Source organism: Gopherus flavomarginatus, chromosome 1 (assembly GCF_025201925.1).
Source record: "Gopherus flavomarginatus isolate rGopFla2 chromosome 1, rGopFla2.mat.asm, whole genome shotgun sequence".
In the NCBI taxonomy this organism is placed as follows: Eukaryota; Metazoa; Chordata; order Testudines; family Testudinidae; genus Gopherus; species Gopherus flavomarginatus.
The window spans coordinates 27360840-27378257 of record NC_066617.1 but is presented as its reverse complement, the minus strand read 5'-3'; the positions used below and the strand labels follow the sequence as shown (position 1 = coordinate 27378257).

Genomic DNA, 17418 nt, shown 5'->3' with positions numbered 1-17418 from the left:
AAGGGCATCAGAACTTCAGAATTTAGCAATGCATCCTTAGCTTTGTTAAATGCATCATCACAGGCTTCAGTCCACTTCCAGGCCTTGTTCTGTCCAAGGAGCTCGTGAAGTGGTTTTAGCAGTGTAGCTAACTAACTGTGAGATGAACTTTCCATAATAGTTCAGTAGACCTAGAAACGAGCGCAGCTGGCTTACACTTCAAGGTGGGGGAGCCTCCACAATAGCCTTAACTTTTGCAGGGGCCTTATGAAGACCCGCAGCATCAGTGATGTGTCCCAAATATTCAACAGAGGGCTGGAAGAATTCACACTTCTTTTTGAGAACTTGTAGGCCATACTCTTCCAGTCTTTGTAGGGTAGCCTCTAAATTCTTTAAGTGATCCTCTTCATTCCTTCCAGTGACCAGGATATCATCCAGATAGCACTGAACTCCTGACAAGCCACACAAGATCTGGTCCATAGCTCTCTGGAACAGGGCGGGAGCAGACGTTATTCCGAAGGGTAGGCGACAGTATCGATAAAGCCCCTTATGAGTCACAATAGTCAACAGCTCTTGGGACTTTTCATCAACGTGCATCTGTATATATGCTTGACTCAGATCAATCTTACTGAACTTTTGTCCCCCAGCCAGGCCTTTGAAGAGGTCATCGATGCGGGAAGCGGGTATTGCTCTGCACACATTACTGGGTTGACAGTGACTTTAAAATCACCGCAAATCCAGAGGGAGCCATCTTTCTTCACTATTGGAATGATAGGAGTGGCCCATGGGCTATGGGTAACTGGTATTAGGACTCCATTGGTGACCAGGCACTCCAGGTCTGCTTCAACTTTTGGCCTGATGGCATATGGCACAGTTCGGGCTTTCAGATATTTTGGTTTAATGTTCAATGTCACAGTGATTCCCTTCATACTCCCCAGATCGTCTCCAAAAACAGCAGCATGTTTAGGGTCAGACTGGTTTCTTCTTTAGTCATCTGGTGCACTTCTGCCCAGTTCAGCTGAATCTTCCCAAGCCAAGACCTACCCATTAAGGCTGGGTAATTACCTCTCACCACAAACAGTGGCAATTTAGCAGCCTGTCCATTGAGCTCCACCTTAACATCAATAGTGCCCAACATGGGCACAGCTTCTCTCGTATACGTCTTCAGAACAGTTTTTATTGCCTTAAGCGGAAGATGCTGTAGCTTTTCTTGATACACAGTCTCGGAGACCAGCAAGACAGCTGCACCGGTGTCCAGTTCCATGCGTATAGTTTTGCCGTCCAACAACAGGGTTACCCAGTATTCCTGTGAGCCCACTGCCAAAGACAAAACATGCAGTGGCACTTCCTCTTGCAATGAGGTGTTACCTTGATCATTCTGGGTCTGCTCTAGGGTATGCAGGGTTCCCCTTTTTGTCGGCCAGACCATAGGCCTCTTTTTCTTTTGTTTACAGGCACACTCAGTGTGTCCCTTTTTGCCACAGTGTCGACACACCAGGTCCTTACACCAGCATTCTGATGCCTGGTGACCCAGCTTACCACAGTGGTAACATTCCTGACCCTGCACAGTTTTGTGGGTAGGTTCTTGTGACCCCTTTTGCACCCTAGGGGTTGCACCGATGTATTGCACCTCCCTTGTAGCCAGTTCCATGGAGACTGCAATATCAACAGCCTTCTGTAACTTAAGCTGGGCCCCTGTGAGTAGGCGCTTCCATATAGCGTCACAGTACAGGCCACAGTACAGACCACACACTAACCTGTCACGCAGGGCATCATTTAACATCTTCTTAAATTCACAGTGTTCCGCTTGCTTTTTTAAAATTGCTACAAATTGTACAACTGTTTCATCTTTTTTGGTCTCTTTTGTGGAACCTATATCTTTCAGCAATTACCAGTGGTTTTGGGGAAAAATGGGACCCCAGGATTTCCACAATGTCACTAAGATTTAGGGCTTGGCTACACTGGAGAGTTGCAGTGCTGGTGGTGGGTTTACAGCGCTGCAACTTACTCACCGTCCACACTTGCAAGGCACATACAGCGCTGCATCTCCCTGGCTGCAGCGCTGGCTGTACTCCTGCTCTGCCTAGGGTATAACGATTGCAGCGCTGGTGATGCAGCGCTGCTCTGCCAGTGTGGCCACCAAAAGTGCTGTAATTGGCCTCCAGAGGTATTCGGAGGTATCCCAGAATGCCTGTTCAGCCACTCCCAACAGCGCTGCAGATGTGGCCACACTGCAGCGCTGGTAGCTGTCAGTGTGGCCACACTGCAGCACTTTCCCTACACAGCTGTACGAAGACAGCTGTAACTCCCAGCACTGTACAGCTGCAAGTGTAGCCATATCCTTAGTCTCAGGCTTAACAGGGTGTAGTAAGCTGCGTAGCAGGGAGTAGGTTTTAGGCCCTACAACACTTAAGAATATTGGCACCTTCTTCACTTCTGTAATGTCATTTGCAATAACAAAAAGCTCAAAACGCTCAGTATACACATGCCATTGCACTATATTCTCATCAAAAGGTTCCAGTGGCCCGGTCAGAGTAGCCATGATTTTAGTTTCACTTTCACAGTCAGTGCAAACAAGCCGTGTTTGTTTGTTTGTTTCTTTGTTCTTTACCTTGACTTCTACTTCCTTCTGTTGCTGGGGCAGCACCGGTATCCCATCCTCGTCGCCACTTGTTATATCCTTGGGGGCAGCCGGTTTAGGAAGAAATCACTTGACGCCAGAGAGCAGACAGCTAACAAAGCTACCATTTATTTACAGACACGGAGCTCACCTAACCAGCTGACCTGAAGCTGGCTGGGCTATCCCCTAATAATCTAACTCAGTTGCCATAGGAACAAAGACCATGACAACCAAATACACAACAATAGCTACCTGGGGATCCCGTGATTTAAGAGGAATGGTGCTAGCATAACTGGCTCAGTGCTGGCTCTCCCCCTGCCTGGGAGAAGGAAAGGAAGCCTGTTGGAATATGGCTGCATTTCCATGACCTCCGGCTGTCAGAATGGGCCCTCAGCCATTGCAGCTGGGTTCATCTTAGAGCAGCCCTTCTTTTGAAGGGATTTACCTTTGGGTAGAAATTGAGCATAGAATACTGCAGCCCAAAACTTAGCATTTCAAAGTGTATGTGTGTGAAAATGAGGTTTTTAATGGAAACTATTCGTCAGCTATCCACTACTAGTGATCAATTTAATATTATAATCTTAAATATTTTTGTAGAATGAGCTACTTCAGCCTCAATCAATCAATAACAATTTATGAAACATATTTGCAGGACTAGGGAATAGTTTTAAGGCCAAATTAAAAAAAGAGTATCTAAAACAAAGTAGTGACCCTCTTAAAACCAAACCTGATATCAGAAATTTGTTGTTTTTTTTAATAAGCCAAGGCAAATTTAAAAAAAAGTTATGTTAAAACTCTTAAGGGTAATTTTCAGTCTGGGTTGGGCTTATTTACGTATCCGTGAAGCTTGACCTCCATTGCAGCCAGTGATGGTTGCACCATTTTGAAAACATTTCTGTGAATATTGTTTCTCTTCACTGCAGTTTTTTTAATGCATTTTACAAATCTACGGATTTCGGATAAAGACACATGGTAAGTACATTGTTGTAAAGAAAGAAAAATATAGTATAAGGAAAGGCTAGAGGAAAGGTTGGTTGTGTATGTGAGGGGAATAGAGTCTTCATTTTTGGACAAACAGATTATTATTATTTCCAGTTGACCAGAGGAAAGTATCAGCCTTTGGAACTGAAAAATAAAATACTTACTATTAGAAAGTAAGTTTTTGCTATCAGCAACTACACCATAGTATCAGAGATTCTGCAAAACTATACTTGATTAGGAAATAACCGGTGTCTAACCAAATTACCACACTACAGGATGTAAATGTTGGCTTTTTTAAAACAACCACTGGTATATGGTTTATTACCTGTTTGCATGGCATATACAAAAGCAGGGTATTCTTGAATTAAATTGTACAATATCCAGAGTCCTTTAGTAAATGACATCATTCAGTGGATTTTACCTAGTCCCCTAGATTCTCTACTATAGAGGGCACCGGGACTGAAGATTTATAGTGTTATATCCTGCCCTTTCTTCTCTGCTTGAAACTGACAAACCGTTTATTACCATCTCTGGAAGCAGTCTGAAGGACATTTTCATTCCCCCTTCCTCCAGAGATTCTGCCTTCAATCTCTGTTTCTTTATTATTTGAAGAAAAATTCTCATATATGTTTAAACAAAGTCAAGATATATTTTTGCATCTAGATAAATAAATGCAGATATCAAACTTGCAGGTTTCCAAAAGTGTCTTCAGTAATCCTGAATAGCTTGCTTTATCAATTGACTTTTCATAATATTTAAATAACACAGTTGTGTGCAATTGTGTTCCTATTGTAGTTAACCCTTCAAGACTATGCCAAGAATAGCAAATAACTAGTATTTCAGATATCCTGTATGGTAACTGTTGATAATTTACTTTTAAATTTTAGAGTTAATTTAATAGGATTGAAGACCTAAACCATGGGTTCTCAAACTGGGGGTCATGACCCCTCAGGGGGACGCAAGTGTATTATGTGGGGGGTTGTGAGCAGTCAGCCTCCACCCTCAAATCCTGCTTTGCCTCCAGCATTTATAATAGTGTTAAATATTTAAAAATTCGTTTTTAATTTATGAGCAGGGGGTCACACTCATAAGCTTGCTGTGTGAAAGGGCTCACCAGTACAAAAGTTTGAGAACTATTGACCTAAACCTTCAAGATGTTGAGCACTCAGCTCCCATTCCTACCAATAAATTATTAATATATGCAAGGGTTATGGCTGAAAGTCACTTCTGTGTAGCTGGTGAGCACAAGGTCCATGCACCATTTAGTAAACAATAAACAGGGCTCAAGCAGCACTGAATAATGCCTGGGCCTTGTGCTGACCTTCTTCACAGGGATAAATATCACCCTACCTTTCAGTACAGCCTACACAGTAAAAACAAAAACACCCCTCCAGCAGTGAGTCTCAGAGCCCAAGTCAACTAATTGGGGCTCATGCCCTGGGGCTAAAAATAGCAGTGTTGACATTCAGGTTCAAGCTGGAGCCTGGGCTCTGAGAGGTGCTAAGTAGCAGTTTTAGAGCCGGGGCTCCAGTCTGAGCCCAAACGTCTATAATGCTGTTTTTAGCCCACAGCACATGCCCTGTATGCCCAAGTCAGTTGGCCCCAGGCTCTGAAGGAACATCTGCACTGCAATAAAACACCTGTGGCTGGCCGGGTCAGCTGACTTGGGGTCACGGGGCTCAGGTTTTGGGGCTATACAATTGAAGTGTTCATGTTTGAGTTCAGGCTGGAGCCAAGCCTGAAGGGCTACACTGCAATTTTATTGCCTGGTAGCCTGAGCCCCGTAACCCTGAGTCAGCTGACCCAGGCCAGCTGCAGGTGTTTTATTGCAATGTAGACATACCTTGAAATGTGTTGCCAGGTGGTTTTGTTGTTGTTGCTCCGTAGATGTACCCTTTGTGAGTAAGGGTTTGCAGAACTGGGCCCTTAGGTTATAAAGAATCTGATTTTCTTATTTGGGGTTTGAAAAAAAGAATGTATATAAAGAGAAGTTGAACATTAATGAAAGCATAATTATTGGTCATCAAAACATCTTTGCTGCATATGCTGGTCTTGTTGACTTTCCCCAATCTTAATTTGTCCTGTCCCGTTTATTAGAACTGAAAAACCCTCTCTCTTTCCCTTATCACCCCTCCTCCATGGCTCTTATACAATAACAGAAGTGAAGCACCTTATCTGCCTTGCACAGACCCTTCCCAGTGCTTCCATTTCTTTCAGGAATTAAGTAATTTGTTATTTTTAATATCATTAGACAGTTACATGAGATATGCAGGTTTCTCAGGTAACATTTTTCATTTTTGCAGAATTGTTAGACAATCTACATTTCCTGCAGTGACCCTTCCCGCTTTGCTTTATATTTATGAAACAATCTTTTCCACTTGCATTTTTTCCAGTGGCGTAGTTTGATTTGTTTTGGTTTTTGAAGAGTCCAGCACATAAAGCAGACTTTAACAATAGTTGGAATAACACAAAGATCTTTTCCTTAGGTCTATTTTACTGGGTATCTGTATCATGTATGCACTTCTTCCTTCTCCTTTTTTCTACACATCAAACTCAGTAACACTGTAGTTTGGCCTGTCAGCCTCTTGCCAGCTTTGGTGATTATAAACTAGTTGAAGTTCATTGGTTTTGAACTGAATTCCTCTGAAATAAAATAAATGAGTATGATTAACGTTTTGAACCCCTAAGTGATACAAAATGTAAGAGCCAACAACAGATGCCCATTCAGTAAAGCAGACTATCCCAGCAGATGGGTACAAATTAAGCATTTTTTTACATCGTTTGTTTTTAGAACAGTAGGGAAAATTTGCCATGTCAGTCAAAATAAACAGACAGTTGCTTTCTAGCCATTTTGGAGTATAAGGTGGCAACTTGGCTCTGCAACCCTAATTATTTTCAGCCTTGTTGCAGTAGTACCCATACCAAGCTGGCTGAACATGTTCAGCATAGTTGTAGTGGTTTAAAACTTTATTATGGTTTTCATAGTAATGATTTAACAATTAAAGAATATTAGTATGAGAAAGAAATACACTGGATAATTTCAAAGACTCAGAAGAGTCTGGGAGAAATCTTGCCTGCCCCTCGCCCCGCCCCCCACGCTCCCCCGGAAGTTGATGGCAAAATTCCCATTGACTGCTGTGGAGCTAGGACTTCACCCTCTGATTTCCCTTCTGGAATGGGGTGTGGTCTAGGTCTTAAGATAGAGTCCAGATTTGAAAAATCAAGATACTTTGGATTCTGTGTTCCCATTCTACCACTGAATTGCAGGGAAGGTAAATTTGTGGCCTGAGTTACTGTTTATTTGAATGAGAGTGCTTGGTACCTTCTAAAATCAGGCTGTTTATTTAGGTGCCTAAGTGTAGTTTCAGGTGTCTTAGTGTTAGGCAGCCATGTCTGAAAACATTGGCATTCTCTGTGCAGCAATTTACTGATCTGTACATTATCACCTACATGCTTACCTACAAAGCCCTAAATAGTCTGGAATCTTCCTACCATGTCTGTCTTCATGTGATTCTATGGCAGCTGTGATCAGAGGAAGCACTCAACAGGGAGTCCCTTTTCTTTAAAATGGAGGGAGCTGATGTCTGAAGCTTTTTTGGTAGGAGGTGGTCCTCCTCTTTTGTAACTTACTCTTCATTGTTGGTACAAAATAGCCACAACTTTGCCCTCCAGGGCACACAGCAAGATTCATCTGGTTTTTTGTTTTGCTTTTCTGGGGGTTTTTTTTTGGGGGGGAGGGAGGGTGATTGTAGTTAGTTAAGTTGTACATCATAATTGTGTTCTGGAGAAGGTGACATGTTTTTGTTCAATTTGATTACCTGGCTGGATGTTTATTGCATTATGTTGGTTGAATTTTGGGTTTGGTTTTTGTTATTTTCATTGTCCTGTAATAAATTAATTGTTATATTTATTTTTGTGTCATCTCCTAGAGATGCCCATTGAGAAATCATAAATAAGTTAACCTACCTTGCAGGAGAGTCATAGGACTTCATTCACATTTTTAAAGTAAAATACTGATTCCCAGATCAGTGACAAAAGTTTGTTATTTGTAAGCCTTAGTGAGCTAACACTATGATTTCTCATTTTCATTGTATAGACTTAAAAATCTCTTTAATATAACAATACTACAAAGTTGCTTTTATGATTGATTTTTAATTTTTCTTGACATTTTGCAGCATTTTTATTCTTTATAGTTGCTATAGTACATTTCCCTCTTTTAGAACTCAAGGAATTTTGCATATATTTTTCTAACATTTAGTATATTTTGTTTCATGTATCATTCTTTGGGTCTAAAGCAGCCTTTTAATGTTCCCTCTTAAAAAGTGATGCATGAATTAATCTCTAATATTTAGGTTTTGTTTCAACATAACACGTGCATTTTTTTTGCAAGGGGTCTGTTCAGTAATTTATTTTGGGTTCCCATGGGAAATTTACCGCAGATTACACTGCAGTGTTGTGCTTTATCATTTCTGCGTTATTTCTGACTCAAAGCATGCATTATTTTCAGCAACAGATCACAGGAATTTTCTTCATCAAAGAATTTAAAATATGGAAAAGTGATAATGGTGACAAGGGCTTAATCAGAAGCTGCTGTTATTGAAGGATAATGTATTGCTCCGTTGTGTTATAACACATTTAATTGTATTGCTCTTCACAGGTTCAGGTTCATGTCGCTTTAGTTACACAGATCCCAGCATCATTGTGTCCTATACCAGGAATAACTCTGCAGATTGGATTCAGCTGGAGAAAATTAGGTTTGTAATATTTAAAAAAAAACCCTAACATTTTTATGCATTTTGAGCCAGCAGACATTTTCTCCATTTTCATTACTCACCATTTTGTTTTCTTTAAATTTTTACTTAAATGTTTTTATCTATCTATATGGGTGGTTAATGTGTCCGTTCTCCCTATTTTAGATGCCTTAAAAACAAGGGGTGAAATCCTGGCCCCACTGAAAGCAAGGACAGAACTCCATTAACTACAATGGGGCAGGATTTCACCCAAGGACTTCTAAAAGAATGAGTATCTTCCAGAGGGAGAATGGACTAGCTTGTGTTACAGGCCTGGGAATCAGGATATCTGGCTTCTATTCCATTTAATCATTTAACTTCTGTTCCTCAGGAAGAGTCTGATCCAAAGCTGGCTGAATGGGTAACCAAAATCAGTTTGCTTTGGATCAGGCCCTAGAACATGAGTAACACTTCCTTCATGCACAGGTGTGTTGTGAGGCTTAATACTGTACATTAATATTTGTAAGGTGTCTAAATACTACATTGAGGAGAATGCAGTAGAAATTCCCATAGAGATTTCTTCTTTAATGTTAAAAAGCCAATACGTTCCACTTTTTCAGTGTTTTCATCTATATTAATGCATTCATTCAAAAGTTAGTGAAGATAATGAAAAATTTAAAATGAAGTATAAATTGATTAAAGCAAAAATGAAATAGGTTCTCTATTATATGCACTGACACTTTTACCAGTGCTCCACCAAAGAATGAAAAATGGTCTTTTCATGGCTGTTTTATTACAAACCAAAACTAGCACTGGTTTGCATTTTAGTACCACTTTAATCTCAGCAGGAACAATAATTTTCAGCATGGCAGGTTAATACTTCACTAGAATAAAATGTTCAATAAAAATATTTTATGGTTTGATATGAAGACGGCTTCTAACATTGTTAGAATATCAAAATTATGGTAAATTATGCCATGTTTTTAAATAAATAGGTTTACATTAAAGTATAAAAGGTTTTGAATGAGGATTTTAAAATATTTTACTGTAATCTCCATACCTCTAAATTGAGAATCAATATAAGCTTTGAATTTTTGCAAGGGGCAGAGCAAGCACTTTATAAAGTAGTATTGGGAAATGTACTGTATACATTAAGTCTTGCCTTGTTCATTTCAATAGTACTGCTGGGGAAACAAGATACAAGATTTTGCAGCTTGTCTATTGTGTCTTCCCTAGGGCCAGAATCTGCCACCCTTACCTATCTTGAGTAATACCTTTACTACACAAGTAGTCCACTTGGGCAGAGTTTCAAACCCTTGTGATTACTCAGAGTAAGGTGGTATTCGGCAGTGGTAAGTGTGCCAGAATCTGTTCCTAAGATATCTGACATCAGCTCCACACTCTCCCGTGCCTGATGGGCAAGATTCTTATCTCATTGGCAACAGAGTAACTCCAATGAGACCAGTAGGTCTGATTACCATCTGACACAGGTGTGAATTATTCATTGAGGTCACTCATGTTACTCCAGATTAACTGCCCAAAACATTGCTAATGCAGGTATGATTTCCAGACCCCAGACCCCTTCAGAATGTCAAATTCAGCTACACTCAAAGCTCTGAAAACCAGGAAATACAAAGTTAAAATATACCCCACTTTGACAATGCTACCTGAACTGTGCCCCCTGGTGCTGTCAATAGCTATTGGGAATAGTTCAGTAAGGGTGGTGCCATACTAAGCAGATGTGAAGAGGATTATGAGATGGTGTGAATGTTTGTATTGTGTTCCAGATTTGAACTGCAGCATTTATCGGCATGCTGCCTTCACTGTGGTAGGTGTACCTGTGCTAAAGGTGGAGGGATCAGTTGGGGTGGGTTAGCAGACCTGTCATTGTGGTTGAGGAGAAGCATGTGTACCTTGAGGGATCAAGTATGCCTCATTTCAGCACTGAATTCTGTAGGTTGTCTCAGTACAGGTGCATAAGAGTGTCTGCTTGCCTTGGGCATTGTCAGCAGTCTAGCTGACTACATGGCAATGGTCTCCAGGGCTTAGTGAGGAGCAAAGTGAAGGCAATTTCTCAGAAGGAATCCTCAGGGAAGGATGACATAGTGGTAATATTTTGCAAGTCTGGGGTGGCATGTGTGGAGTAGGCAGAGTGTTTGAGTGTAGGCGGCTCCTGTGCACTGTGCCTGATCTAAGCTTGAGTTTTGCCATAGCAAAGAGAAGTGCTTAGACTTAGTCCTATGGTGCTCATGCATTCGATTCCCAAAGTGTTCTGTAGCATCTGTAAAGGTAGAGTGCTAGTATGTGTGTTACTGGCACGTTTGCTGATTTTCAGAGGTTTACGTTTCTGTTCTCAGTTCTTCACTTCCTGGTTTTCAGAGGTTTGAGTGTAGCTGAACTAGACATTCTGAAAGACCACGAGGCACCACCAGCCAAACTAAACTCTGCATTAACAAAGTTTTGGGACAGCCAATTTTCTTGTATTTTAAACAATTATTTCTCACCATCCTTATATTCTACAGCCCCAGCTCTCCCCTGCTGCTGCCTCTGGATCCTTGGCAATGATTAAACTAGCCACAGAAAACACTGGTTGTATGTCAGTCTCTTCACTATCCCAGCATCATCACCTTACCTCCTCTCTCTCCCCCTCTACCTATCCAGTACAGCCTGCTCCTCCCATGCTACCTCTCCTTCCCCCAGAAAGGCAGACTTTGGCGGAAGACTCACAGGTTGAGGAGGTGGGCAGAGGATTTAGGAACAGTGTGCAGGGATTGACATGGAATCAGTGGAACCATGTTTTATAGACGGGAAAGAGAGGGTATGGATGTTGGGAGATGAGCTGAAGCCCCCCTACACCTCTCACTGCCCACCTCTTTTCCTCTTCACACTCTCCTCAGACCTTCTCTTTTGCCATAGAAGCAGCAGCATCAAGGGAAAGCATGATGCTGGAGGCAGCATGGGGAGGGAGAGGACTTAAGTTCCTTCCCTTGAACAAAGAGTAGTGAAGGGAAGGGGAATCCCTGAGCCCCCCCATTTGACCTGGTGGAACACCTATGAGGAGGAATTATTGAGGGATGGGGGGAATTTGTAGGAAAGTGGGGCAGGAACTGAGCAAGGCACACATGACTCTGCTTCCTCTCCTCTCTAAGTATGTCACTGGAGGGGGAAGGTGCCCAAATTTTCCCCTTACAGTTGTGCTCCATCAATGCTTCTGAGTTACCAGAGAACAAAGGTTCCTTTGCTAACAATCCCTAGTTTGTCGAGGGATCTTAGAAAAATTGGAAACTCATTTCTCTGTCCACGAGCTAGCCATTGACTGGATTTTTCAAAAACATAACAAAAACTATTACCATAATACCTAGGAGACCTAGTCATGGACCTGGCATACTAGGTATACTCGTCATGGACCAAATATACGAGGTAAAGTACAAACACAGAAGAGACAATCCCAGCCCCAAGGAGTTTATAAGCCAAGCACAAGGTAAGATAACAGATGGATACAGACAGAAGAATTCACCATGGTAGGCAGTATTCACAGTATACCACCAGCCTAACCATTGTCAAGGTTTTTTGTAGGCATCATGGCAAAGTCGAGTTCTGAGGAGGGATTTGAAGGTGGATAATCAGGTATCTTTGCAGATGTTATGGGAAGTTCCTTATCTGGTCCCCTTTCACAGACGTGAGCCTCTTAGCTCACCTCTAGGCCCCCAGGTCCAGTGCTAGTCACCAATATATCCCAGTAGCATAGACACTTTCTCCCAGAATCCCACTCAAGACATGAGCCTTCCAGGTTATAGTTTAACTCTCTCAGGAAGCATGTGATAGGTATAGAACTTAACACACTGTTAGTCACACAAAAATGCACTAATCCATACAAAAATAAATCTTACAAGCATTGCCCCTCACACTAGCACATCGTTCCCTTGGAAGCCTTTGAAGGACCATCAGTGTTCACATAGGCAGGGTCCTCCCCATCCCCTTTGCCTCATCTAGCTGCTGTAGAAGCTTCCCACATCTCAAGCTGGTGAAAATTGTCCAAAAAGAGCACAAATGGAGCAATTTCTGCCTCTTATAAAATTTCAGTCCCTCAGTCAAATGACTCCCTGGTCAGCCTCCACAAGTGACCAGAGAGTCCTACAACAGAGTCCTACCTAGTGATTTCATTGTTAAAATCATAGATTATTAGGGTTGGAAGGGACCTCAAGAGATTATCTAGTCCAGCTCCCTGCTCAAAGCAGGATCAATCGCCAAATAGCCTCTTCAAGGATTGAGCTCACAACCCTGGGTTTAGCAGGCCAATGCTCAAACCACTGAGCTATCCCTCTAGAAAGGGCTCAGTGGAAGACAATTCAGATATAGTGACCCCCTATTGTCAGTCCTATACTACTACCCTGTTGGAAATTCAGTCCAGCATGAAGGTAAAGAGGTAACAAAGACGGTAAAGAACCCCACATCCAAATGGAGTCTGCAGTGTGACACAGATGCATATAAAAAGCCCCTAATATCTCACAATTCATGAGATGTGCCAACAAATTCCCCAGATCTTCACAATCTGCACTGGTGTAACTTAGGAACAGGAAACAAAACAAAGATTTTGATCTGTTCCTTTGTTTCCTGTTCACACCCAGGTGCTCATATACAGTGTAAGACTAGAATAGAATGGCTTTGTGCTGTTGACTTCCAGGAGCTGTTAGAGGGATAGTGGCTGCATAACTTTACATCTCCCTTCCCCACCTTCTAAAATCTGTAACCATCAGCTTTTTCCCTCCATTTTATATTCATGAGATATTTTTCTACAACTCTGTTCTTTTAATGTAATATTATGGATGCTTCTCCGTCTCCAGACTTACAAAATCCTAAGAAACAGAAGCTGTCAGTCCTCTGACCAGGGAAAGGCTATTCCTCTGAGACTAGATGAAATTATGGACTGGCTACAACCATGTTGTCACTTGAGATTGGGATCTTGAGAAAAATATTTGAAGATAAAACTGAGATAAAAATATTACTAGCACACATGAAGCTAATTTGCAAGGATTAGCATCAGGACTAGAGGAAGCCGAGAACAGAATCTTCTCACCACAGAACACAGTGATTACTATAAATATAACCTCAGAGCAAGAGGAAATGACTATTAAAGCACTGCAGGAGAAGGTTAATGATCTTGAGGGAAGATCAAGAAGAAACAATCTGAAAATTGTAGGTCTCCCAAAGGGGTTGGAAAAAGGGAGGTATGTGCAATTTTTATGCACCATTCTGTCAGTCTCTCCCTCCTGATCAGAACTTAGATATTGAGAGAGCCCACTGCTCCCTTGCCCCAAAAGCCTCTCCAAAGGCAAAGCCTTGGCCATAATTGTAAGGTTTTTAAAATACAATATTAAGAAACTCATTCTTAAAAAACCCAGTGAACTTAAAAACCGAACATGGAACAGACACAGGCTGATGATTTTTGCAGATTTTTTACACCAAGGACATGGACAGGAGGGATAAATTCAGTACATCAAGAGCCCTATCAAAGGATTGGGCTTGGACTACTTTGTTTACTTTCCTGCTACTTTCAAAGTGAAAAAGGAAGGCAAGATGCTTAATTTTATGACAACAGAAGAAGCTGGAAGGTATCTGATCTCACTACAGTAAAAGCCCCCCACAGAAGACAGAATGCATTAACAACTCTTTTCAATTCAAACTGCAAAGAAATCTGATCTTCTAAAATCCTATCCACAAATAATTCTTCTGGTTATGAGTCACCAAAATTCCTGAGAATGTGTTAGTATGAGACTGTTAGTTGTTTTTTTCAATAATAGTTCAGGTTCTTTAGTTTTTATTTTTGTTCAATTAGTTGAAAAATATGTTATTAACTATGGGGTTAATAACTCACCCTATAATCCAGCATGGACAAGGCACTGGTAGGGCAGAATTGTTCTGCTAGTGAACCCTTATTTGCAAATAATTCAGTTATATTGGAATAAGGTTATTTAAACAATTTGTACATCTTTCTCATATCTCCACCGTAGACTTGCTCTTAAGTTGAGATGCTAGCCATCTTCCTCCTTTTTTGTTGTGAATAGTGCAGAAACCGTGGCTGCCCTTGGCATGAGACTATTTCCTCTTTATAAAACTTAATGGGACTCTAGGTATCTCTCAGTTTGTTATTTGAGGGGAAGAAAGTGATGAGGCCATTCCCTTGCAAGTTTCCTAAACATTCGATCCTATTTCAGTTTGGGTAACAGTTATGTATATTTTAAGTAATCCTTGAACAATTCTGTTTCTCATGTTATACCTATCTTCTACCTTTCCTGGTCTGCCCTCCTCTGTACCCTTTTGACTCCCCTTCATAACTCCATGCGGTGAGGGTGTCCCAGATATACCTTTCCTAAACCTGGAACTAACAATGGCGCAAGTAATTACACTAGTCAGGTGCCTGATAAAGAGATTCTCATCACTCCTTATGGCTAATATTATAAATTTTGTTTCCTGGAACATCGAAGGGGTGAGTCAACAAATAAAAAGAAAAAGTATTATCACTCAGCTAAAAATGCTGAGAGCAGATGTTCTTTTCCTACAGAAAACTCATGTTAATGACTTGGAGGCAGAGAAATTTAGGAAAGAGTGGATGGGAAAAGGTGTGTTTAACAATTTCTCCTCCTACCCACAAAAGACGTAACAATAGTGTTTCACAAGAGACTCGATTTCACAAATTCTAGATGTAAATAAAGATGAGGAAGGTAGCTTTTTGCTGGAGAATGCTAAGATCTTTGACTTTATGTATATCCTAACTAAATGTATATAGATTCAAAGATGATCCAAGTTTTTTTAAAAAGTTTTCCAAATTAATATCCCACTATAATCAATCATAGCAGGAGATTTAATGAGGTGTTGCTTTTTAGATAAGTCAGGCCAAGCCCCATGTGCACAATCACATGCAAGAAACATTATTAAAGGGGGTGGGGGGATAGCTCAGTGGTTTGAGCATTGGCCTGCTAAACCAAGGGTTAAGAGCAGGACCGGCACCAGTGTTTTTGGTGCCCTAGGCGCACGGCCATTTCGTCGCCCCATGCGCTGCTCCCGCGGCTCCAGTGGACCCGCTGCAGGCGTTCCTGCGGAGAGTCCCCTGGTCCTGCGGCTCCAGCGGACCCGCTGCAGGCACACCTGCGACAGGTCCACCGCCTGCTGCCCCCCTGGCAAAATGCCGTCCCCCAATAATCCTGGCGCCCTAGACGATTGCCTAGGTCACCTAAATGGAAGCGCCGGCCCTGGTTAAGAGTTCAATCCTTGAGGGGGCCATTTGGGGATTTAGTTAGGGATTGGTCCTGCTTTGAGCAGGGGGTTGGACTAGATGATCTCCTGAGGTCCCTTCCAACCCTAATAATCTATGGTTCTGTGGTGGTTGCAGACCCCTACAATGAGGAATCTTACATTTTTCTCCCTGCATTCCTATTGATGAATAGTTTCTTACAGATCTGGTGGACTCAGTGCTTAATAATGAAATTGTCTATCATGATCTCTGACCGTGTGTAACACTGACACATCCTGGTTATCAACAAGCAGGATTGAACCTGGCACCTCTGGAGCTAAATGCATGAGTTTCTACTGCATGAGCTAAAAGCCACATAGCTCTCAGTTAAGGCTGTAGCAGCCTCATTAATCTCTAAGTGGTCTCAGTGCCACTAGAGGGGGACAGAGCACCACACCCAGGAACTGTGGGGGTTACACATGCACCAGTGATACTACAATTCCCCCTCACCCTGAGACAAACTAGATCTGTAAAAAGTCAAGATTGAACTCCTCTCTGTTGAAATATAAACATTTTCAGAACTATGCCACAGAAGAAATTCAGATTTTCTTTTAAAGAAATGATACACTAGGGATATCCCAATTCACCCTATTGGATACACTCAAAGTCTTTGTTAGGTGTAGGGTCATTTCCTACTCAGGGGTAGCTCCAGGCCCCAGCATGCCAAGCACATGCTTGGGGTGGCAAGCCGCGGGGGGGGGCACTCTGCCAGTCACCGCGAAGGCACAAGCAGAATTTGCCCTTTTTAGATTCAAACAAAGGTACAGGGAGTCGAGGGAGAGAACAGAGAAAATTCTTACAAACAGATTCATAGTGGGAGGTCAAAGATCCCAAAAAACATCACCCAAATCAGAACAAGGGCAGTTTATTAGTAGTCAAAAGGAGATCAATGATCAATTTTTGAAATTTTACCAAGCTATTTACAGTAATGATTCACCACCTGAAGAACTGAATAATTTTGTTAACATTCTTAACCTCTCACAAATCTCAGAAAAGCAGGAGACCAAGCTGGACTCTCCCTTGCAATCAGAGGAAATCAATATCTTGGAGGCAATGAGTCCAGGAAGAACCCCCCAGCCCTAATGGCCTACCAATAGAATTGTATCAAACTTTAAAAGAAATTCTGGCCCCTAAACTGTTTTCATTTGTGAAGATGCCTTAAAGAAAGGTAAGTTACCTCCTACTCTCAGGGAAACCCTAATTTCTATACTAAAACTGGGTAAGGATGCACAAAAGTGTAACAGCTATAGCGCCATCGCTTTAATCAATACTGATATAAAAATACTCAAAAATATTGGCCAAAAAACTTGAAAAAGTAATATGGTTCACCCCTACCAGGTGGAATTTATTTTGAAAAGGCATGGTTCAGATAACACCCATCAACTGATTAATGTTATGGCATTCCATCAAAACTCTGGCAATTTCCATACAATGATTTCAATTGATGCAGCAAGAACTTTTGACAGAGTGAATTGCAGATATCTGTTTCTTACCCTGGATAAAAATTGGGCTGGAGAAATCCTTAATTTCATGGATAAAGTTATGATGTTTCAATCCTACCTCTAGTGAGGCTTCTATCTAGGGTAATTTGAAATTCTATATGGCAGGCAACACATTCATCTGGCCAGATTGGATCAGGAAAGGGATTTTGACCATCAGTCAATTCATTGAAAATAACGTCCTCTCTTTTACAAATATTAAAAGAAAGGTTCTATCTAGAAAATAAGAAGCAGCAGCAATATATCCAGCCTAAACATGCCATCTCCCATCTGTTTGGCCCAATGCCTGCACTCGCTTGACCCACCTGAATTGCTTTC

The 17418-nt window shown here is 41.5% G+C and overlaps 1 protein-coding gene and 1 long non-coding RNA gene across 5 annotated transcripts in view; one reads left to right on the top strand and one right to left on the bottom strand.

Annotated features, from left to right (window-relative positions):
• The window catches only part of LOC127035944 (uncharacterized), a 42682-nt gene extending 39961 nt beyond the window's left edge, over positions 1-2721 (bottom strand). The window contains exon 1 of the long non-coding RNA XR_007769974.1: positions 2591-2721. This is a non-coding gene — a long non-coding RNA (uncharacterized LOC127035944). The remainder of the gene's footprint in view (positions 1-2590) is intronic.
• The window catches only part of RELN (reelin), a 480031-nt gene that overhangs the window by 250511 nt on the left and 212102 nt on the right, over positions 1-17418 (top strand). For all 4 annotated transcript variants that reach the window (XM_050925235.1, XM_050925228.1, XM_050925256.1 and 1 more), the window contains exon 9: positions 8238-8334. In XM_050925235.1, coding sequence (XP_050781192.1) covers positions 8238-8334 — 97 coding nt within the window. The remainder of the gene's footprint in view (positions 1-8237; positions 8335-17418) is intronic.